We start from the raw sequence: 23,481 nt of genomic DNA, 5'->3' as shown, positions 1-23,481 counted from the left end.
CTTGCATCCCGCCATGCTTGTCTCCGCTAGAAGATCCAAAGTGTATTTTGATTTATGCCGATCCAAAGTGTCTCCAAATCCTTCATTTTGAACTCTTTGGCCAAATTATTTTTGAGTTGCTCTATTTCTTCATAATCATATCTTGTGATGATCATATTATCGACTTAGATTATTAAACATGTGATTTTATCCCCTCGCTTTTTCAGAAATAGAGTGTGTGATCTGTATTACTCTGCTGATAGTCATATTTCTTCATTGACTTTGTGAATTTCCCAAACCATGCTTTCGAAGATTGTTTTAACCCATACAGGGTTTTCTTCTTCAACTAACAGACTTCTCCGTCTTCAAGTCATTCTTAAATCCTGGAGAAGCTTCTATGTAAACTTCATTTTTTTGCTCGCCATGCAGGAATACATTAGTAACATTGAACTGGTGTAGGGGCCAGCTTTCGTTTGCTGCAATGGATACAACACTCGAACCGTATTCATCTTTGCCACTGGTGAGAATGTTTCAGATTAATCCACCCCATAGATCTAAGTATATCCTTTAGCTACATGACGGGCCTTATATCAATTGATAGATCTGTTAGGCCTTCGTTTGATCGTAAAGACCCATCTACAGCCAACAGTACGTTTCCCTTTTCTCAGTTGACATTTCTTCCAACTCTTTTTTCTCTCCTGTGCTTTTAATTCGACCATCATTGCTTCTCTCCAGTGTTTGATTTTCAAGGCTTCTCTTACTGTCTGTGGGATTTTTTCTTCTCCATATAGAGATGCCTCAAATGCTCTAGACAGTTTCGTAAAGTTTGCTTTTGCAAACTGCCCACTGCAGATCTTAACTTTCTTCCGCCTATCTTTTCTGGAGAATATCTTTTTGGGTGGAATTCCATTAGTACTTCGAGGCGGTAAGATATATTTTCCAGTATCCTTATCAATGATCCTCTCTCTTCATCTTCTATAACTATATTTTTAGTAGTAACAGTAACAGAGTTCTCAATAAAGTTGTTTAACTCGGATATTGGATAAGGAGGTGTTGGGGCGAAACTTTGTTCCGTAGGTTGATTGGTGTTTAAGATCTGCTCGACGACAGAAGTAGTTGGCTCGGGTTGACCTTCATTTGGGTTATTGATATGCTCGGATTTTGCACGGTTTTAAGGCCTATATTTGGTCAATTTTTAATGTCAAAATCACAATTCATGTTTATATTTAGTATGTTTTATCCATTTTGGTATTTTGACGTGTGTTGTGAGAAATGTGCGTATTTGAACCCAAAAAGATAGTCAAAACGCGAAGATGGAAATTTGAAGCTGTTCAAGATGTCCAGCGACCACTAGAGCCCAGGGACCGCCATGCCAGTGGCGGCCCGCTCCGGGTAAGTTGTGCATGAAACGAAGAACACGCCCAGCGACCACTGGGGTGTGTATAGCGACCGCTACAAGGGGTCCAGAAAGCTACGGGACGATTGCCAGCGACCGCTGAAACACGTGCACCGACCGCTGCCCAAGAGACAGAAGCTTCGGATCAACCCGTAGCGACCGCTGGCCAAGGTGCAGCGGCCCACTGGGAAAAAGTGGCGAGCATATTTGCCCTACTTTCTCTCCAAGACTTACCATACATTGCAATCATTTTCCTTATTTGAAGAGGGGCAATTTCTCCCCTATAAATACCCCTTCAAGCTTCATCAAAAAGAGTTCTTCTCTTTGCAAAATATTTCCAGAGTTTAAAAGTGAGAGTACTTCATAGTGCAAGGGGTTGAAGAAGGATTCAAGAAGATCATCAAGACTACAAAGATTCTACCTTTGGTTTTTATTGCTTTAGTTCTTATGTTTTCATTGTTTTCCCTACAATCTATGTTTTTAGTTTATTCAATCATGTGTAACTAAACTCATAGGATTCTAGGGATGTGTTAGTAACGACTTTGGTTATACAATTCCGTTTTTTATTTATTATCCGTTTTGTTCTTACTTTGTTTCTTTCTTAAGTAATTGGATAATGCTTCACGTTTGAGTGACACATTCTGTGATAAATTAATATAACTTGCTACATAATCGTGAGAGGAGGTTGGCGAGTTAGATCCACTTAATAGACACTACAATTAGCTTCATTTAAAACGACACTGTTAATTGAGAGTGAGGACTTTTCAAGAGTCTTAGGAGCTTTTTGGAGTTACGGATCTAGGATTCACAACCCTAATGTTAGTAATCAACGTTTGCATCGGATGAGCATAAGCTAGGTGACTCGTTCAACTAAAGTAAGAACTGTGCTAGAGTGTTGTAGTTGGAATTTGTAAAACCATAACTGTGAACGCACATCCCTGAAATTCCCTTATCTCTTATCTTTTACCTCCGTGATTTATTTGCAATTAGTTGTTTATTGCTTTCAATTGTTCTTTGTTTTTAAAAATTCCCAAAACTTTCAGTTTTCCAAATAGTAATTAAGTTTTAGTAGAAGGTAGATAGTCTGTGATTGTTTTTCGCCGTGATCGATATCCGGTACTGACCTTTAGCTATACTAAATCTACTATGTATACTTGTGGGTGTTTATAGTGCTCAAAAATAGTGCATCAGTTATAATATGAGAGGCATAGGCATCCAGCTTAGCATGTAAACATTTGATACCTCGTTTATTTCCCTCTCCCCTTGACTGGCAAGTTGGGTGTTGTAGAAGAATTCTATTTCTATTAAAGTTATCATGTCGATTTTGTGGATCGTAGCATATATATATCCCTTTTGATTAATCACATACCCAATGCAAACACTTTTAATCGCACAAGGGGATAATTTCGTTCGCTCATGTTTGCAGACATGAACAAACACGGAGCAGCCAAGAATTCGAGGTTCAAGAGATAAGGCTGGAGGGACACTGGTTAAGGTAGATAAAATTTGAAGTGGGGTTTTGAGATTAAGGATTCTAGTAGGCAGACAATTTATGAGGTATACTAACGTAGCAATTGCTTCGGGCTAAAAATATTTCGGGACTTTTCATTCAAAAAGAAGTGCCCTAGTCATTTCTAAAATAATTCAGTTTTTGCGTTAAGCTCCCTCATTCTCTGTTCAAGCGTGTAAGCACAAGAAGTTTGGTGAATCAGAAATTTCCCAATGCAAACTAGGTGAGGATCATTCAAAAATTTTAGAGAAGACATCAGATTTTTGTAAAAAAATACACCCATGTCATGCGAGTCCAATCACCATTGAACAAGACAGTATTTCATACAGTTTTCCCGAGTAATTTGATAAGGACCCCACACATTCGATCGTATCAAAGAAAAAACTAAGTCAACTCTAGTGTTGTTGAGTTTAAAAGATTGTCTATGGCTATTAGCCAAAACACATGTTTTTCACTCAAAAACAGAATTTTTCACAAGGTGCGGAAATAGATGTTTTAAATAACTAGACGTATGCCTTAACTGTCTATGCCATAACCCTGTTTCCCGTTCTGAAGATCCATGAGCCAACATCACTCTGCCAGTTTGAGCTATCTCGTCCACATAGTATAACCCGTAGTGTTCAGTGTCACATCTAATAATCGTCTCCGTCAAGATATCCGAAGAAAACAAAAGTTAGGATGCATTAGAAGAGTGCAATTGAGTTCTCGTGTTACGTGAGCAGTGGCTGATTCAGTCCCGGTGGTGGAAGACTCTGCTTCTCTCCCGGCGGCTCTCTCAGATGGTTCCGGAGTAGAGGCGCGGTGCTGGAGGCTGGGGAAGTTGTCGGCGCAGAGGTTGGACCAGGGAGTTGTGGCTGCTCTAGAGGTCACCGCCTTGCTCAACGGTGACTTGGCTAAGGGGTCAGTGGATGGTGACAGTTGTGCAACGGGCTACGACTGGTCGACGACGTTGATACCGCAGTTGCTGCCTTGTATTGAATAACTAGATCGTATATAATCACAATTTGAGTTTCTAAGGAAGGTGTCGAGCTAATAACTGATCCACAAAATCTACACTGATTCTGATGACATGATAAAAGGATTGTAGTGATAAAAGGATTGGTGTATTTGATGGATTGGGAAATGATACCCAATACCCATGTATTTATCACTTATAACAGTGTTGGGGACTCTTGAGATACAACAATAAGTGTGTCTTGTAACAAGACTAATATTGGAAGTAGACAATAATAATGTTCTATTTTTAGAACTCTAAATTTCATCAACCAACACTCCTTGTAACTTCAACACTTGGAACTCCAACAGATTATAATCATTACAAGACACACACCTAAACTTTCATCATGGTAGGTACATAAGGGACTCCCGCCGCCTTTATCCAAGAGTCATCGCCGTAGGCAACTCCCCCGGTCCAGCTCTCCGCAATTTGTGGTGTGATCTTCTTGATACCTTTCCACGTGACCCGAACCGCGGTACCCGAACCGGGTCCCACATTCTCGAACTCCGCGTAGTAGCAAGTATCGAGGGCGAAGGTCCCAGCCCATACCGACCAGCCGGTAGGGTCGACGAAGACCCCGATATCGGAGTTCATGATGATTGTCCTCGACATCTCCTTCCATGGTCGGCCGAGGTACACCTTCACAGGAGGCGTGCTAGAGATGAGCTCCGGCTCGGCCGAGATACGACTCTTTTGGAGGACGAACCCGCCTGGGCTGCGGATGTCAATGCGGCCCTGGGCGGTCACCATGCAAGCCTGGTTCTTCCCTGGCTTTCGCACCACGAAGGTGCAGTCTTGGAAGATGGAGAGGGAATCACCAAAGACGAAGTCGATGGTGCCAGAGATGGTGCACCCGCGGTAGAACTGGCGGTATTTGTGGGCGTAGAGGCTATCTTGGTACCCGAATATGTTCACGTTGAAGAGCACTGCCTGGTCCCCTGAGACGCGTAGGGCCACTGCTTGGTGTCCTTCTGACCCGGCGGTGTTCTCCATCGTTAGGTCCTTGGCAATGAAATCATCAGCGTTCACCGCTGCCATGCATGTTTAATAATGTTGGGATATAAGGAAATTTCGATGCATGCGCATTTTTTTAGATTTACTCCCTTCGTCCCTAATAATTTATCACCATTTAACCCGGCATGGGTTTTCAGAAACATAATAGAAAATGGGTTGAAAAAGATAGTGGCATGTGAGTCCTAGTTTTGTATACTCCCTCCGTCCCTTTGTAGTAGAAGTATTTCTTTTCGACACAGAACTTAAGAAAATTTCTATTAAGTGAGTTAAGAAAAGAGAGAATAAAGTAGGAAAGGAAAAAAGGTAGGGAGATTAAGAGAGAATAAAGTAAGTGAGAGAATGTAAAATAGAAGATATGTGTTGTTTTTTGCCAAAAAGTGAAATGACTCAGTTATAGTGGGACAACCCAAAAAGGATTACGACTCAGCTACAGAGGGACGGATAGAGTATTAGATTTATAATAAAATGTGAGTGGAGATGAATTAGTGGAATGTATGGTCCACTAAAAAAATGATAAAAGTGAAAAGTGAAAAATTTTTAGTGATCGATGAAAATGGAAATTAATGACAAATTTTCAGAAATGAAGGGAGTACTATAACATTAGAAATTTCATGAATAATTTGAACTATCTTATTCTCATATAGTAATTACTACTTACAAAGAATTTACCAAACAATGTGTATAAATGGAATAATAATTTGAAGTTTGATCAAATTTTAGTCATTCTCATAATCTTTGAAATCAGAATATAAAACAAAAAAGTTTTACTTTTTTTTCAATTGCCCCATTCATATACTAAATGTTGTATTTTGATGATGTTTAAATCGAAGTATTTTACAAAATGGATATTGGTAAATCATATACTTTGGCCAAATTTTGGTATTTCCTATGAACTTTGAAAATTGGTCTACAATATCACAAACATTGCATTTTGTTTGTTATTTTCTCAACGAAAAACTTATTCTATATGGACCACCGTGAAATGTTTATGATATTGTAGACCACTTCTTAAGTTCATGGTGAGTATGATAAAAAAAAGTCACGTAGAAATCACGTTGATTTAGTGGTGCCAAGTATGAGAAAATATGCACGTAAGTTCGTCAGATATGGTGATTGACCAAAGTTTATGACTTTAGGAATCAATATCCCTGGACTAAAAGATGTCAATTCATATATGAATAGGATAAATAAATGAGAAAAATGAAACCTTGATAATTTAATATCCCAACTTAAAATTTTAATCAAATTTTGTGACTTAAATGGATATACTAACCAACGGTGGCGGTGTGGTAGGTCTTAACACCTGCGGCAAAATTCAAATTTCCGGTGATAATAGTCTTGGTGGGGCCCTCTCCGAGCAAGACGACCTTATTAACCTTCTTGGGGAGGATGACCGTCTCCGCATACACGCCCGCCTTAATCAATATCACAATCAACGTCTCATTATTCTTCGGTGGCAGCTTTTTTATAGCTTCCGCGATGGTCTTAAACTCCCCGCTCCCGTCTTTGGCCACCACCATCGTCGGCTTCATCTCCGCCACCTGCTGAATCCTCCTCCCAACGTATTCCTCCACCATCAGCTTCCGCGCCCCGCTCGAGCCGCCCCCGCCGCTGCCAAGCACCTTCGAGAGCTGGAGCGATCCGAGGATCTTGGTTAGGTCGGTCACCATCGCCAGGCCATTGCTCGCCATCTCCTTGGCGGTTTTGAGCAATTCCTTCATCTTCTCGCCCGTGTCTCCGGTGGTGTTCTCGAACGCGTCGATGCACGTCTCCTGATCGTCCCCGACGGCGGCCAGCCGCGTCCGGAGGTCGGCCACGAAGGCCTTCGCCTTGCCTCCGTCCAGGGATTCGACCTTCTGGATCGAGCTCCTTAGGTCGTCGACCGCGTTCTCTAGGACCTCGTCGCAGACGTCGAAGGCCCCCTTGGTGGACGGGTCGGTGGCGGCCATCTTCAGCAGGGCGGAGCTCTTCAACACCTCCGTGATACTGCCCACCGTGGCGTCGAACGCCGCCTCGATTAGCTTCTTCGGGTCGGTGGTGTTGGCGCCCGCGAGCGTCTTCTCGCATGTCTCCTTGTAGTCCGTCTGGGAGCACACCAGCTTCACCGCTTTCGACGTCACGCCGGGCTTCCCCGACTCGTGCTTTTCTTCACTGTTCCTTGAGAAGATCACCGCCGCCCCGATCACCGCAGCCAGCATCAGCACGGCGGCTACGCCCGCAATCAAGGCTACTTTTGACCCCATAAATAGTTTGATCAACTATTTTAATTTCTTAGTATTTTGTTTTTGGCAGAGTAACCAAAATATAGGTGAAAATATGCGAAGATCGATCGCATTTGAGTTTGCTATAAATAAATACTTAGTGATTCAAAAACTATGTGAGGTCAACCATGTTTGACTCTTGTACGTTAATTTTATTCTTATTTTTTTGCTGCCCTCCAAAAAGTCAGGAAATGCAGCAAAATTGATGTGTAATCCACAATTTTTTCATCAACCTTTATAAGGCAAAATAAAGAGAAAAAATAATAAAATAAAATGCCAGTGGAGGAATCTAAGAGAATGTTAGCCGTTGCAGGGCTAACCCCCATCCTCTTAGTGGCGGCAGTGATCGCGGTGGCGGTGGGGTCCTCCAAGGACGGCATAGACATAGCCACGAGCGGAGGCGACGCTGAGACCGGGCGCAGCGGCCGCGGCATCAGCGCCACAATCAAGGCCGTGCAGGCCATCTGCTCCCCGACGGCCTACAAGGAGACGTGTGTGGAGAGCCTCACGGACGCCAACACCACGGACACGCGCCAGCTCATCGAGAGGGCCATCAATGTGACCGTGGCCAACGTCGAGGAGGCTCTCGAGAGCTCCACGCTGCTCCAGGAGGCCGCGAAGGACCCGGCCACCAAGGAGCATTCAGAGTCTGTGAGAACGTTTTACACCGAGCCTCCGGGGACCTCAGGCGGACGATCGGGAAGATTGCGGAGTTCGACTACTTGAGGACGAACGCGTTCGTGGCCGACCTCCGGACGTGGCTGAGCGCGGTGGTGACGAACCAGGAGACGTGCGTGGACGCGTTCGAGAACACGACCGGAGACAATAGCGAAGAGATGAAGAAGGTTCTGGAGACGGCGACGGAGCTGGCGAGCAATGGCCTGGCGATGGTGACGGAGCTCGCCACGGTGATCAGCTCGTTCAACCTTGGCAGCCTCGGCGACATGTTCGGCGGAAGCAGGAGGCTTCTGATGGCAGCGGAGGAGGAGAAGAGGATGCTGGCGCAGGAGATTGGCACGCTGGCGCCTGATATTGTGGTGGCGCAGGACGGGACCGGCCAGTTCGTGACCATTGCGGAGGCTGTCGCGGCGGTGAAGGGCGACGCTGAGAATTTTCGGTGATCCATGTCAAGGCCGGCGTCTATAATGAGTATGTGTCGATTCCAAAGGGGATGAACAAAGTTGTGATGATCGGAGACGGACCTGAAACGACTAAAGTCACCGGCAATAAAAGCATTGCCGGTGGTGTTCCGACCTTCTACACCGCTACACTAGGTAATTAGTTTATTAATTGAACTTTCTTTTAAGGAGTATTACTGATGATGGGGTTTAGCAGCGGAAGCATGAATATATCAGAGAACTAGATCTATTTAAGTAGATTATTTAGACAAATTCTATTCGCGCAATTATCACATGTATCATGATCATAACTTGAATTAAAACATGTTGGAAATATAGTAGCCTTTACACTGGCAACCCTTGTTATTACAAAGAATACAAAACTGGAAGGTAAATGTAATAAATAAATTACAACGAAAGTAAAGAGATGCAAACTATAGTATTCTTCAAGTCGAGTCGAGATGACCCTCTCTCCGCAAGATGAAATACGCCCCGGATAGTGCTCACGGATTGGCGTAATGTCCCCAAAGATGAAACGACTTTCCTCCTATCGAGTTGAAGGACCTCAAACTCGTAGGCTCCGGCGAACTTGAATTGGAGGCGAGAACCGAGCTAGACAATGCTCCTAGAATGTCCACTAGAATGCTTGAGTGATGAAGAGAGAATGCTTGTTGGTTGTGTGTTCTCTTCTTCCAAATCCTACCTATTTATAGGATATGAAAGCCTACATGAAGAGTCTTGGTTTTAAGACACCTCATAATGCATTTGGAGGAGAAAGGCCAAAGGCCTAGCCTTTTGGCATTTCACACGTTTTTCTTACAAAACATGCTTTTGATTAATTGAAACCTAAAACATGCTTTTCTACGGAGCTGAAGTAATACCTTCTTGATACTCCAAAGAATCGCGGATGGCTTGCTACTTCTCCGTGTGTCGATCTTCAATACTCGACCACGGATCTTCTGACTGGTTCCCGAGCCGTATTCCGATATCAGTGTGAGTTGATCTCACCAGAACACTAGGACTCGAATAAAGAAGACAGAAATTATCACGGAGGAGAGCTGAAAAATTCGATCCCTACACTGTGTGTGTGTGTTGGACAAAAATTTCAAATAAAATATTATCTCTTATGTCATTTTGTCTCTCCTTTATTCTCCTATTTATATTTAGTTCATATTGGGCCCAGACAGGGATCTGTGGAAGGTTTTGGATATGACCTCCCCCAATTAGCTTAGAACTAATTAAACTGAACCTACAATTTGATACAAGCTTATATTGGAATATTATTTGCAGCCACAGCAGAAATAATATTGCACTGCCCATCCAAATCCAAAATTACGAGTAATTCGGGTTTCCATTTTAAATTAAATGTTTATTTCTCGCACTTAAGATAGAAATGTCCATTAATTAATTATTGTTTGCTATGGACGAAAATTAATTAACTTCTTATTAATTCCAACACCAGATGCAAATGCATGTATGCAGACTCTTTGCTCAGTTCTTGAGAAATAATACTGTATTTGGAGAGGTAACTTGTGGTTTTGAACCTTCCATAGTCAACACTATCGGACATACCGGCGGGCTAGTGGACGCGATGCCTTGAACTATTCCTCCTTAGTGTATGCCTAGTCAATAGCATCAACACAATATAGTCTCAACTCCATCAGTTCTCACGTTTGTGTCCGTTTCGGCCGTGGAACACCTCTTTGGAATTCTGATAAGGCTAATTTCATGCATGGGTCTAGGGATTTAATTCGTGATTTTACTAGGACTAATGCACGTTTTAAGCCAGGTGTGTGAAGGAATTCGCCAGGTCCAGGAAAGAAGACCAAAAAATCACAAGGTCGAGGAACTGGCGATTTAGTGAACGATTATGAAGAGAATTGCTCGACGGAGGAAGCTCCAGAGTTGAAGGGTAGAATAGGGATTTCTACGAAGACTCAAGGGCTATGTCCGCATCTATAAAAGGCAGAAGCATGCAAGCTGGAGGGATCTTCTCGGGGGGAGACCTCACCACAGCCTGTTGCTCAGTTCACTTTCCCACACACACACTTGATACTAGTTTTGAGGAGATCTCAGTTCGCACGTTCGGGTTTCATCTCAGCTTCCGATATGGTGTAACACCGCTCTTGTTAGGAGCGAAGAAACAATTTATTTTCCGCTTTCCGCATTTTACTTACTCTGCCGAGCTTCGTTGTTCGAAGCTCGGTTCGCTGTTTTCACCGAATAGTTTCTGGTTTAAATGCAAGTTTGATTTTCCGTTATGGCGATTGTGTTGATTTCTGGTTTGATCGTTTCGCTTATTGAGATTTTGGAGTTTTAAATTGTCTGAGTTGGATGCGTTTCGCAGCTGTTTACTGAGTTATTGTAGGTTAATGGTCAGATCCGGGAGATTGGAGTTGGATTGTGGAAGAATTTTGGTTGGATTTGCTGGATTTGTTGGTTGTTGGGTTCGGATGTCTTGGATCCGGAGTGGATCAAGTATTCTGACGTGAATCTGAGTAGTTTCGATCTGATTTTCATGCTTAGTTTACGTGTTTTTCTTTCATTCCGTCTAGTGTACGCAGATCTGATGTGTTTCCGAGTTGCAGCAAGATAACGACGACCAAATCTCTATATTCTGTCGAATCTCGCTTTTTGCTCTGTTTTGTTCATCTGCAAGTTTAATTCGGTTGAGAGGATGCATTTTGCTGCGAGCTAGCGTCAGAGTTTGTTAATCTGCAGTTCTTTCCGTACTTGCCATTTTTGGAATTATGGTCCCCACTTTCAGTCATATTCTGTTTAGCTAGATTAGGTAGTTGTTTACACTGTCTAGGAAGTGGTTATGTTTCTTGTTGTCGAAGTCTGAATTTACAAGTTTAACATGTCCTAGGTCTAGCATTTACATTTTCTGCCTAGGTCTAGAGTTAGTTTAAAATTCTCAACCCTTTTGTTGCGTGGCAGCAGCCATTTGTCTGTCCAAAGTCTCTGAGCACTACTTTGCGAGTCCATCTCTGTGGGATCGACCCCACTTCCCTATACTAATTCATAGTATTCGGGTTGAGGGATTTATATTTTTTTGAAGGGGAGTCGATGTGTGTCCAACGACCAAGCACTTTATGTTCTCTTAAGTTCCTAGACCTTGTGCTCTAGTGGATTTAAGGAGCGTGGTGTCTTGACCAAGCGCTTGCAGTGATCTATTTCTGTGCACACGTGTTAAAAAATCCTCGTTTCAAATGGCGCCGTTGCCGGGGATGGATGGCGTACTTTGTGTTAGTGCCTAGAGTTTTTGGTGTGAATAATTTTAATTTACTTTTTCTTTCCGTTTTCTTTGTAGTACATGAGCAGGAGCTTCCACCGGAGTAACTCGTCTGGTTGGAAATACGGTCAGTTCGTTTGGAAGATCAAGGATACAGCCTCCACCGTGACTACCAGATCAGGGTTCACGACGGGAGATCCGTTCCCGACTGAGTTTTTGAGTGACGAATCCTGGGAATCTTCAGGACGAACAGATCCGGAGTCCCCACCAGAATCGGAAACAGAGTCAGAAACAGGGGAGGAAGAGGAAGTTGAGATGGCACACGTAGCGGACCCAGATCCAGAAATAGGGTCACTAACGGCTCATCTCGATGGAGAGCCAGCACACGCAATAGTGATGAACCCACGTCAGAGATCTATTGAGATCAAAACGAATGTGTTAGGTGTCTTGCCAACATTTTCTGGGCGAAGGAGTGAATGCCCGTACGAGTTTTTGAACGAGTTTAGCAAGTTATGTGGCATTCAAAAGAGGCCTAATGATGCGACAGAGGAGGACTATCGCTTGCGCGCGATTCCTTTCACTCTAAAGGGGGAGGCAAATACATGGTTGTTGAGATTACCCCCGGATTCTATCCGCACCTGGAGGGACTTTAAATTGGAGTTCCTAGATTACTTCTTTCCATCCAACAAGACGAACGCTCTGAAGAAGGAGATAGTGGAATGCAAGCAGGATTACGATGAGTCATTGAGCCAATACTGGTCAAGGTTCAAGGGATTGCTGGACGCATGCCCGAATCATCGGATGATAGAGGCAGAGACCTACTCTCTGTTTTATGAAGGGGCAACTCCCGAGTCTAAGGATTTGATGAACTCCTCGAGCGGGGGGAATTTTACAAGAAAGAGAGGAAGTGAGGCAAGAGAGATTTTGGGAAGATTAATCGACGCCAAGAAGGCGTATGACAGTACGAGGAATGCTGTGAGAAGAGGCTCTGTGAATGCATTGAGGGAGCAGGAGGATGACAAAGTTGAAGCAAGGATTGATAGGCTGGAGAAAGCCTTGCTGAATGCTATCGAAAAAACTAATACAGCCGCACCAAAGGAAACGGCTAAGTTGTTAGGTCCAGTAGATAATCAACTCCAGCAATATTACGGACCTCAGGAAGGTGATTACCAGGCCCAGGCGAACGCGATGGGAAGTTGGAATCCTGATGGAAGTTGGAACCAAGGAAGACAAAGAGATGCACCCTGGAGGAATCACCCGAACTTTAGATGGTCTGAAAACGAGCAAAGCCAGCCAGCACCCCAACTGAGTATACAGTCCGCACCGCAGCCCGAGAGGCAGGGTAACTGGAGAAATCATGAGGGGCAAGGAAATTGGAACAACCGTAATCAAGGAGATCACTCGACCTGGGGAAACAAGAATCAAAATTATCAAGGGAATTCTTATGTACCACCACATCAAAGGAATTTCCAAGCACCTTACCCAGGTCAAGGAAGTAATTTCAACAACAATCCAGGAGGTCAAGGGCACATTCGCCCAGGCCAAGGAAGTGGAACAAACCAAAATATAGGGCCAGGCCCTAGTCAGCCAAGCTCTAGACCAAGGAACCTTGATGAGATGGTTCACGACCTCGTTAGTTCCCAGCAGCACATTCAGAACAATTTACAGTCGAACAATGATGTGGTCCACAAGCTTCAGGATGCGCAGCAAGAACAGAAGGCGGCAATGGATATGTTGGCCAAACAGTTGTCTCAAATAGCTACTTCCTTGAGTGATATGCGGGGAAACGAGGGCAAGATTCCTGCATCGGTAAGACCACCTGACAAAGCCAATATTAGCCAGATCACGCTGAGATCTGGGAAGGAGTACGAAGGGCCGGTCATGAGGTACAGAGAGGTCACGACCCCCATTAAGGATAAGGAAACAGAGGAAAAAACCACTGAATCAAGAAACTCGGTTGAAAGCAACCCTGCAGTTAGAGATGAACTTCAGGCAGGAGATTTAGAGAAACGGCTGCCCAGGACAATCGAACCATTTTTCCTAGATCCAGAACCGGAATTGGTAGAGAAAAAAAGGAGTCGATGAATCTTCAGCAGGTGAATGTTCCGGAACCGGGAAACGACCAAAACCTTTCCCAAACCGAGGAGAGGCAAAGAAAAAGAAGGATGAGCCAGTGGATCTTATGGATATTTTCGGGAAACTGGAGATAAATCTACCCTTCTTACAGGCTTTGAAAATGCCAGTTTTCAGCAAGTTCATCAAAGAGTTTATAGCTGGGAAGGCTAGACCTAGTGGAAAAATCTTGATAGGCGAGAATGTGTCCGCGGTAATTCAAAAGCGGAGGATGCCTTCGAAATGCAATGACCCAGGTATGTTCACCTTGCCTATTTCCATCGGCGATGTAAAAATTGAGCATGCTATGTGTGACTTGGGAGCATCCATAAATGTGTTACCCCTGTCCATATACAAGAGGTTAGTGGGAGTAGGTATGGTGGATACGAAGGTTGTGATCCAATTGGCGGACAGGTCATGCATCTGCCCTGAAGGAGTGCTCGAGAACGTAATAGTCAAGGTACACGACTTCCTGTACCCGGCTGACTTCCATGTGATTAAGATGAGCGATAATGAGTCTGTAGAGTCTGGCGGAGTATTATTGGGGAGACCTTTCCTGCGAACTGCTAAGACTATCATTGATGTCTTTGATGGTACTATCTGTCTCGATTACAATGGGGATAAATATACATTCAGCATAGATGAGGCAATGAAGAAGCCACTTGATGTTGAAAATTTGCATTCTGTAGATATCATTAACCCCTTGGTCCAGGAATACCTCGAGACTGAATTAATGCAGGGACAGATTGAGAACTCAGAGATGAGTCATGCTGTTGATAGGGAGGTGGCCAGTTGGTGCCAAGCAATGAATACGAGCAAGTTGTCAGATGAAGAGCTAGCAGAAGCAATTCTGGAATTTTGCACCAAGCCCGAGCTAGCCAGATCGAGGGAGACACTTTATGGGGCAAGCAAGGAAGATCTTCCTGGATCGACTAAGGGGATGACGACTGGAGCAGCAGAAAAGAACCCCCTGCCCCAGGAAAAAGATGTTCCCAAGAAGGAGTTGAAAACACTTCCGCCAGGCCTAAAGTATGCTTACCTCGAGGTGAATGAGACTTTTCCGGTGATTATCAACAGCAACTTGATCAAGGAACAGGAAGAGGAGCTGCTGAAAGTCATCCGAAGGAACAAGAATGCTATTGGTTGGACACTTTCTGACTTGGTAGGGATTAGCCCTGATCTGTGCATGCATCACATTCGATTAAATGAAGGAGCGAAACCCTGCAGAGACCCTCAACGCAAATTGAATCCCAATATGAGGGAAGAGGTATTGAAGGAGGTATTGAAGTTGTTATCCCTAGGAATCATTTATTCCATACCAGACAGTGAATGGGTTAGCCCAGTACACATGGTACCCAAAAAGTCGGGAATCCAGGTTGTCAAGAACGACAAGAATGAGTTGGTACCGACCAGGCTAGTCACCGGTTGGAGGATGTGCATTGACTACAGAAAATTGAATGAGGCAACCAAGAAAGACCATTTTCCCCTTCCGTTCATTGACCAGATGCTGGAGAGATTAGCAGGCAAGCAATATTTCTGTTTCTTGGACGGATATAGTGGGTATTTCCAAATTTACGTGGACCCCGAGGACCAGGAGAAGACAACTTTCACGTGTCCGTTCGGAACGTATGCATATCGGAGAATGCCGTTTGGCCTTTGCAATGCACCAGGCACTTTTCAACGATGTATGATGAGTATTTTCTCAGACCTGCTGGAAGATTGCATCGAGATCTTTATGGACGACTTCACTGTATACGGGGATTCATTTGATTCATGTCTGGCGAGCTTGGATGTAGTGCTGAGAAGATGTCAAGAGAAGCACCTGGTTTTGAATTTCGAGAAATGCCACTTCATGGTCCCTGAAGGAATTGTCCTGGGGCATGTAGTATCGGAAAGGGGCATACAGGTGGACCAAGCAAAAGTGGACGTGATATCAAAACTGCCCCACCCGACAAATCAAAAGGAAGTGAGGGGATTCCTAGGTCACGCAGGATTCTACAGGAGATTTATAAAGGATTTTGCCAAAATTGCTCAGCCACTCACTCATCTGTTGCATAACGATGTTGAGTTTGTTTTTAATGAGGGGTGCATTAAGGCTTTTCAGCTGCTGAAGGACAGATTAGTATCTGCCCCCATCATCAGAGCACCTGATTGGGGTTTGCCGTTTGAAATCATGTGCGATGCGAGTGACTATGCAGTAGGGGCGGTGCTAGGTCAAAGAGTTGACGGAAAAAGTTACGTGATTTTCTATGCGTCAAAAACGCTAAATCAAGCCCAGAAAAATTACGACACCACGGAGAAGGAAATGTTGGCAGTCGTGTACTCTTTTGAAAAATTCCGACCATATCTGCTCGGGTCGAGGGTGATAGTCTTCACAGATCACGCTGCGATAAAGTACTTACTGGCAAAGAAGGAGTCTAAGCCAAGGTTGATCCGATGGGTGTTACTGTTACAGGAGTTTAACTGGGAAGTCAGAGACAAGAAGGGGACGGAGAACAAGGTGGCTGATCACCTGAGTCGCATTTACCAAGGTGAGACGGATGAAGCAATACCTGATGCGTTCCCGGAAGAACATCTTTATTATTTTAACGATTCTCCTAGACCTATCAATTGGGAAGAAGTAATGGCAGCAACAGGTCCAGGAGATGCTGAAAAAAGGAAATGCCAGGCGAATGCAGAGCCATGGTTCGCTGATCTAGCAAATTACTTGGTCACTAGAGAAGTGCCCAGTTCCGACGAAATTTCCCGGGCCCAGAAGATGAAATTAAAAAGTGAAGCCAAATACTACTTTTGGGACGATCCGTATTTGTGGAAAATGGGAGCTGACCAGGTAATTAGGAGATGCATTCCGGAGTGGGAGCAAAGGGATGTGCTGAATCATTGCCATGCTTTAGCTTGTGGGGGTCACTTTGGACCTAGGAAGACTGCAAGGAAGGTTCTAGACAGTGGTTTCTACTGGCCTACATTACATAAGGATGCATTCGAATTCTGCCAGAATTGCGAAAGGTGTCAGCAGATTGGAGGAATTTCTAGAAGGGACGAAATGCCACAAGTTTCGGTGATTGTTTGTGAGATTTTCGATGTTTGGGGTATGGACTTTATGGGTCCATTTCCATCTTCATATGGGAATACATACATACTTGTGGCGGTGGACTACGTTTCGAAATGGATAGAGGCAAAAGCTACGACCTCCTGCGAAGCTGTGGAAGTAGCCAAATTTCTGCGGTCTAACATTTTCAACAGGTACGGGATCCCTAGGGCTGTCATCTCAGACCAAGGAACCCATTTTAAGAACCGTACAATAGAGGCTCTCATGAAGAAATACGGAGTCCACCATAGGTTGTCTACACCTTATCATCCTCAGTCCAACGGCCAGGTAGAAATATCAAATAGGCAGATAAAGGCCATTCTCGAAAAAACGGTGAACCCGTCTAGGAAGGATTGGAGTAAGAGACTGGATGATGCATTATGGGCTTATAGGACAGCTTATAAGACACCTATTGGTATGTCACCATATAGGTTGGTATTCGGAAAAATGTGCCACTTACCCGTGGGAATCGAACACAGAGCATACTGGGCGGTCAAAGAGATCAACATGAATCCGCAGGCTTGTGAAGAAGAGAGGAAGATGCAGCTCCAGGAACTGGAAGAGTTACGGCTTGAGTCTTATGAATCTGCCATGTGGTATAAGGAAAAAACTAAGCTTTGGCATGATAAAAATCTCCGGGTCAAGGAACTCAGGGTAGGACAGAAAGTCCTTTTGTTTCAATCCAAGCTCAAGTTGATGCCTGGAAAGTTAAAGTCTAAATGGATTGGGCCTTACATCATCATGGGACTTCGAGCAAACGGAGCAGTTGAAATCCAGGGAAGTGCACCAAATTCCATACCTTTTCTTGTCAATGGACATAGGATAAAGGTCTTTAGGGATAGCTCAGAGTTGTGTGTAGTGGACGAAGTGCCACTACGCGCACTCTTTGATATCACCTAACCAGTCTAGGAAGGAAGTGTTTTTAAAATATCTCCTGGGTCTAGTAATTAAAAGTTTGACCATACCCTGATCCAGGAAATTTTGAGAACACTTGACAACAATTTTGTAAATATTTAATTGCTTTCTTTAAATCAAGAAAAATCCAAACAAATAAAAAATTTTATTCTTCCAAAAATATTTTCGAAACACCAGACCCATCGGGAATGTTTTTGATGCTGTCATATCCTAGACCCGGGGAGTTTGGCGTTTCATATTTTTTTTTTTTTAGTTTGATGTTTTCTTTAGTGTGTTTTGGCAGAAGGAATTTACTTGAGCAAGGAATTGTGGGGTAAAAGAGTTTTGGAGGGAGTTGGCACCGGTCCGGATTTCAAAGAGCACTTTATGGGGAGGCGTACGGTCGCTAGCGTCACCCACCTGCACCCGCCTGCAAAAGGAAACTGTCCTCTCCAATGCCTACACTATGATCGGTTTTGGCCTTCTTATTTTTTCATTACTCATTCTCTCTCCAAATATTCTCTCTCCCAAATCAAAAACCCCAAATTTCAATCTCTCTCTAACCCTAATCTGAAAATTTCGCCCAAGTTCTTTTCAAAATTTTCTGCAGAATACCATGGATAACCAACAAGGAACCAGCAGCGCTTCTGGATCCGCCGAGAAGAGTGCGGCGGAGTTCATGAATGAACTATTTCAGAAGTTCGGAGGGGCCGATAAAGCGATGCAAGCGTTCGCGATGTTTGCAATGGGACAACCCATGCCAGCCGTTCCAACAACCACCGTGACACAACCGGAGGTTGTCGAGACACCACCCACTGCTGTACAAGAAACCGCACCGGAGGCTGCTACCATTATTCCAGAAGAAACCACCTCTGCCCAGGACACAGTCCCAGAAACCGCCACCAGGCCGGAGGACGATGCAGTGCCCGACGTTCCAGGATCACCCATTGCGGAGATTCGCGAAGTAGAGACAGATCTGGCCGCGGGACTGACGTTATTGGCCGTAAGTGAACCCAGGTTAGGTTCTGATTCTCAGAAGGAAATCCCCTGTTTTAAAGTTTGGAGGTGATGGTGTTTCAGAGGGAGTAAACCTTGATATTTCCTGCTGTGAATTTGGTGGAGAGTGTTGTTGGGGGGGTAGATGCTCTTGTTGCGGTAGTTGAAGGACACCGCTATTACTGTTCAGTAGGGCTGAGGGGGAAACCCCTGTTCTGGAGGCGTCTGTTGAGAGGGATGCCGTTGATGATGATGATGTTCAAGTGGGCGGAGAAAGCCCTAAATTCTGAGAAGGATGTAGAAAAGGAAACCCTAGACGTAGTTGGGGGCGATGAGCCCAATTTACTGAGGAAGTTGTTGATGCGGGAAGGACTCCCGAAAAATCTGTGGGCACTGAAGCCCAACCTGAAGGAAATCTTACGGGGTTAGAAACCCCTGTTTATATCACGGGGGCAACCCATTGTTAGCAGAGGAAAGTGGAGCACTCGATTCTGAGGGTGCTCAAGAAACTGTCGATGCAGGACTCCACATGATAGTGGATTTAACTGAGGGTCTCTGAGGAGGCCGATTCGCAGCTTAATCTAAGGGAAACAAGGAGACGGACACGTCGGAGTATTCTTGATGACATTGCCGTTTCTGCCCAACAAAAGGAAAAGGATACGCTGGACCTAGCGACAGCCGTGTCTGCGCAGGAAGACTCCCCCAGGCCGAGTGGAAGGGAGAGTGACGAAGAGGGGCGCCGCGCGAGGGCTAAGAAGAGGAAAGGGAAACAAATTGCTTCCTCCTCGACCGAAGAAGGAGAGGGGGAAATCTACTGAATCTCCACTTCCTCCACCCGCCAAGGTACCATACGCCACAGAGCCCGAGAATCCTGCCAGGTCCAGTGATTCAGAGGAGGAGCAAGACGAGGATGTACTGACTTTGAGCCGACGGAGATTTGGATTACAAACGAGCTGTTAGACAGATATGAGAAGATTTGACGATCCAAAACGTGTGGCCATATACAAGGAAAAGAGTGCTGAGGGAAAGGTGGCGAAGTCCGGAAAAATGTACACCCGGCGGAACTCAAACATATTAGCTCTAACGATGAGTTCAGGGGGTATATAGATGCAATCGGTTTTGATTGGTTACTAAAGCACAGCACTTTCGAAGTCCCAGTCGACGCGGCACGTGAATTCTTTTCCACCTTCCGGTTCAAATCCACCGCCGATTTGGATGCGGATTCCATAGCTTTCAGGCTTTTTAATGAAGAACATAGGATGAGTATCCGGGAGTGGACGCTGCGGATGGGCTTGCTAACGAGAACAGAAGATGATGAGGGCCTGTGGAACGACAGAATGGTTGGTCCGCCGAAGTTGACGCCAGGATTTCAGGCACAAGGTGCGTGGGAGTTCTTGACTCACTCAAGAGTGGGTCAATTTAAAAACAAGTTGGTCGAAGGCACACCATATAGAAAATCGGGTCCTGCGATTCGCCCAAACTTTGTTAGCTACAAACTGATGGGAAACTGCCAACACGCCCTGACGACCGCCGACCTATACTTTACGTGGTGCTGGCCACAGGAGTACGTTCATTTGGGTTATTGGTTAGCCCAGCCTTGCCATCAAGTCACACCTCCAACCCGTCCCGGCATCTGTACACGTGCCATCTTCTCGGGGCCTATTTGCAGCGCAACATTGTAATTAAAATCAGCACAGGCCTGCCGTGTAGTAAAGATGTGCTCAGCCCCGAAGTCTTCAATTTCGACTTTTTTTCAACAGAGGGGTTGCTGATCGCCCGAGCAATATTTCTGTTTCTTTTGGACGGATATAGTGGGTATTTTCCAAATTACTGGACCCCCGAGGACCAGGATAAGACAACTTTTCACGTGTCCTTTCGGAACGTAGCATAATCGAGAATTCCGTTTGGCCTTGCAATGCACCAGGCACTTGTTTCAAAACGATTATGATAGTAATTGCTCAGACCTGCTGAAGAATTGATCGAGATCTTTATGGAACGACTCACTGTATCGGGGAATCATTTGATTCATGTCTGGCGAGCTTTGGATGTAGTGCTGAGAAGATGTCAAGAGAAGCACCTGGTTTTGAATTCGAGAAATGCCACTTCATTGGTCCTGAAGGAATTGTCCTGGGGCATGTAGTATCGGAAAGGGGGCATACAGGTGGACCAAGCAAAAGTGGACGTGATATCAAACTGCCCCACCCCGACAAATCAAAAGGAAGTGGGGGATTCCTAGGTCACGCAGGATTCTACAGGAGATTTATAAAGGATTTTGCCAAATTGCTCAGGCCACTCTCACTCATCTGTTGCATAACGATGTTGAGTTTGTTTTTAAATGAGGGGTGCATTAAGGCTTTCAGCTGCTGAAGGACAGATTAGTATCTGCCCCCATCATCAGAGCACCTGATTGGGGTTTGCCGTTTGAATCATGTGCGATGCGAGTGACTATGCAGTAGGGGCGGTGCTAGGTCAAAGAGTTGACGGAAAAAGTTACGTGATTTTCTATGCGTCAAAAACGCTAAATCAAGCCCAGAAAAATTACGACACCACGGAGAAGGAAATGTTGGCAGTCGTGTACTCTTTTGAAAAATTCCGACCATATCTGCTCGGGTCGAGGGTGATAGTCTTCACAGATCACGCTGCGATAAAGTACTTACTGGCAAAGAAGGAGTCTAAGCCAAGGTTGATCCGATGGGTGTTACTGTTACAGGAGTTTAACTGGGAAGTCAGAGACAAGAAGGGGACGGAGAACAAGGTGGCTGATCACCTGAGTCGCATTTACCAAGGTGAGACGGATTGAAGCAATACCTGATGCGTTCCCGGAAGAACATCTTTATTATTTTAAACGATTCTCCTAGACCTATCAATTGGGAAGAAGTAATGGCAGCAACAGGTCCAGGAGATGCTGAAAAAAGGAAATGCCAGGCGAATGCAGAGCCATGGTTCGCTGATCTAGCAAATTACTTGGTCACTAGAGAAGTGCCCAGTTCCGACGAAATTTCCCGGGCCCAGAAGATGAAATTAAAAAGTGAAGCCAAATACTACTTTTGGGACGATCCGTATTTGTGGAAAATGGGAGCTGACCAGGTAATTAGGAGATGCATTCCGGAGTGGGAGCAAAGGGATGTGCTGAATCATTGCCATGCTTTAGCTTGTGGGGGTCACTTGGACCTAGGAAGACTGCAAGGAAGGTTCTAGACAGTGGTTTCTACTGGCCTACATTACATAAGGATGCATTCGAATTTGCCAGAATTGCGAAAGGTGTCAGCAGATTGGAGGAATTTCTAGAAGGGACGAAATGCCACAAGTTCGGTGATTGTTTGTGAGATTTTCGATGTTTGGGGTATGGACTTTATGGGTCCATTTCCATCTTCATATGGGAATACATACATACTTGTGGCGGTGGACTACGTTTCGAAATGGATAGAGGCAAAAGCTACGACCTCCTGCAAAGCTGTGGAAGTAGCCAAATTTCTGCGGTCTAACATTTTCAACAGGTACGGGATCCCTAGGGCTGTCATCTCAGACCAAGGAACCCATTTTAAGAACCGTACAATAGAGGCTCTCATGAAGAAATACGGAGTCCACCATAGGTTGTCTACACCTTATCATCCTCAGTCCAACGGCCAGGTAGAAATATCAAATAGGCAGATAAAGGCCATTCTCGAAAAAAACGGTGAACCCGTCTAGGAAGGATTGGAGTAAGAGACTGGATGATGCATTATGGGCTTATAGAGACAGCTTATAAGACACCTATTGGTATGTCACCATATAGGTTGGTATTCGGAAAAAATGTGCCACTTACCCGTGGGAATCGAACACAGAGCATACTGGGCGGTCAAAGAGATCAACATGAATCCGCAGGCTTGTGAAGAAGAGAGGAAGATGCAGCTCCAGGAACTGGAAGAGTTACGGCTTGAGTCTTATGAATCTGCCATGTGGTATAGGAAAAAACTAAGCTTTGGCCTGATAAAAATCTCCGGGTCAAGGAACTCAGGGTAGGACAGAAAGTCCTTTTGTTTCAATCCAAGCTCAAGTTGATGCCTGGAAAGTTAAAGTCTAAATGGATTGGGCCTTACATCATCATGGGACTTCGAGCAAACGGAGCAGTTGAAATCCAGGGAAGTGCACCAAATTCCATACCTTTTCTTGTCAATGGACATAGATAAAGGTCTTTAGGGATAGCTCAGAGTTGTGTGTAGTGGACGAAGTGCCACTACGCGCACTCTTTGATATCACCTAACCAGTCTAGGAAGGAAGTGTTTTTAAAATATCTCCTGGGTCTAGTAATTAAAAGTTTGACCATACCCTGATCCAGGAAATTTTGAGAACACTTGACAACAATTTTGTAAATATTTAATTGCTTTCTTTAAATCAAGAAAAATCCAAACAAATAAAAAATTTTATTCTTCCAAAAATATTTTCGAAACACCAGACCCATCGGGAATGTTTTGATGCTGTCATATCCTAGACCCGGGGAGTTTGGCGTTTCATATTTTTTTTTTTTTTTTAGTTTGATGTTTTCTTTTAGTGTGTTTTGGCAGAAGGAATTTACTTGAGCAAGGAATTGTGGGGTAAAAGAGTTTTGGAGGGAGTTGGCACCGGTCCGGATTTCAAAGAGCACTTTATGGGGAGGCGTACGGTCGCTAGCGTCACCACCTTGCACCCGCCTGCAAAAGGAAACTGTCCTCTCCAATGCCTACACTATGATCGGTTTTGGCCTTCTTATTTTTTCATTACTCATTCTCTCTCCAAATATTCTCTCTCCCAAATCAAAACCCCAAATTTCAATCTCTCTCTAACCCTAATCTGAAAATTTCGCCCAAGTTCTTTTCAAAATTTTCTGCAGAATACCATGGATAACCAACAAGGAACCAGCAG

General features: G+C 44.6%; 2 protein-coding genes across 2 annotated transcripts; one reads left to right on the top strand and one right to left on the bottom strand.

The window, feature by feature from the left end:
• Positions 1 to 4,193: 4,193 nt before the first annotated feature.
• LOC121776523 (pectinesterase-like) lies at positions 4,194 to 7,172 on the bottom strand. Its single transcript, XM_042173688.1, has 2 exons — positions 6,170 to 7,172; positions 4,194 to 4,913 (listed from the first exon to the last, which is right to left on the bottom strand). Exons 1-2 carry the CDS (start codon positions 7,137 to 7,139, stop codon positions 4,216 to 4,218), a joined length of 1,668 nt encoding a protein of 555 aa, XP_042029622.1. The 5' UTR covers positions 7,140 to 7,172; the 3' UTR covers positions 4,194 to 4,215.
• Positions 7,173 to 7,454: 282 nt separating this feature from the next.
• On the top strand, positions 7,455 to 8,278 carry LOC121776792 (probable pectinesterase/pectinesterase inhibitor 58). Its single transcript, XM_042173957.1, has 2 exons — positions 7,455 to 7,804; positions 7,846 to 8,278. Exons 1-2 carry the CDS (start codon positions 7,455 to 7,457, stop codon positions 8,276 to 8,278), a joined length of 783 nt encoding a protein of 260 aa, XP_042029891.1.
• Positions 8,279 to 23,481: the final 15,203 nt, after the last annotated feature.

Source organism: Salvia splendens, chromosome 18 (genome assembly GCF_004379255.2).
Source record: "Salvia splendens isolate huo1 chromosome 18, SspV2, whole genome shotgun sequence".
NCBI classification, from domain to species: domain Eukaryota; kingdom Viridiplantae; phylum Streptophyta; class Magnoliopsida; order Lamiales; family Lamiaceae; genus Salvia; species Salvia splendens.
Note: the sequence above shows the minus strand (reverse complement) of the source record. Positions and strands in the feature narration are given on the sequence as shown.

What these genes read in the sequence shown, in the direction of transcription:
- LOC121776523 (XM_042173688.1), bottom strand. Translation starts at nt 7,139, where the DNA reads ATGGGGTCAAAAGTAGCCTTGATTGCGGGCGTAGCCGCCGTGCTGATG. An exon ending in CTACCACACCGCCACCGTTG is followed by an intron (nt 4,914 to 6,169) that starts GTTAGTATATCC and finishes CATGCATGGCAG; the next exon opens with CGGTGAACGCTGATGATTTC.
- LOC121776792 (XM_042173957.1), top strand. Translation starts at nt 7,455, where the DNA reads ATGTTAGCCGTTGCAGGGCTAACCCCCATCCTCTTAGTGGCGGCAGTG. An exon ending in GCCACCAAGGAGCATTCAGA is followed by an intron (nt 7,805 to 7,845) that starts GTCTGTGAGAAC and finishes CGGGGACCTCAG; the next exon opens with GCGGACGATCGGGAAGATTG.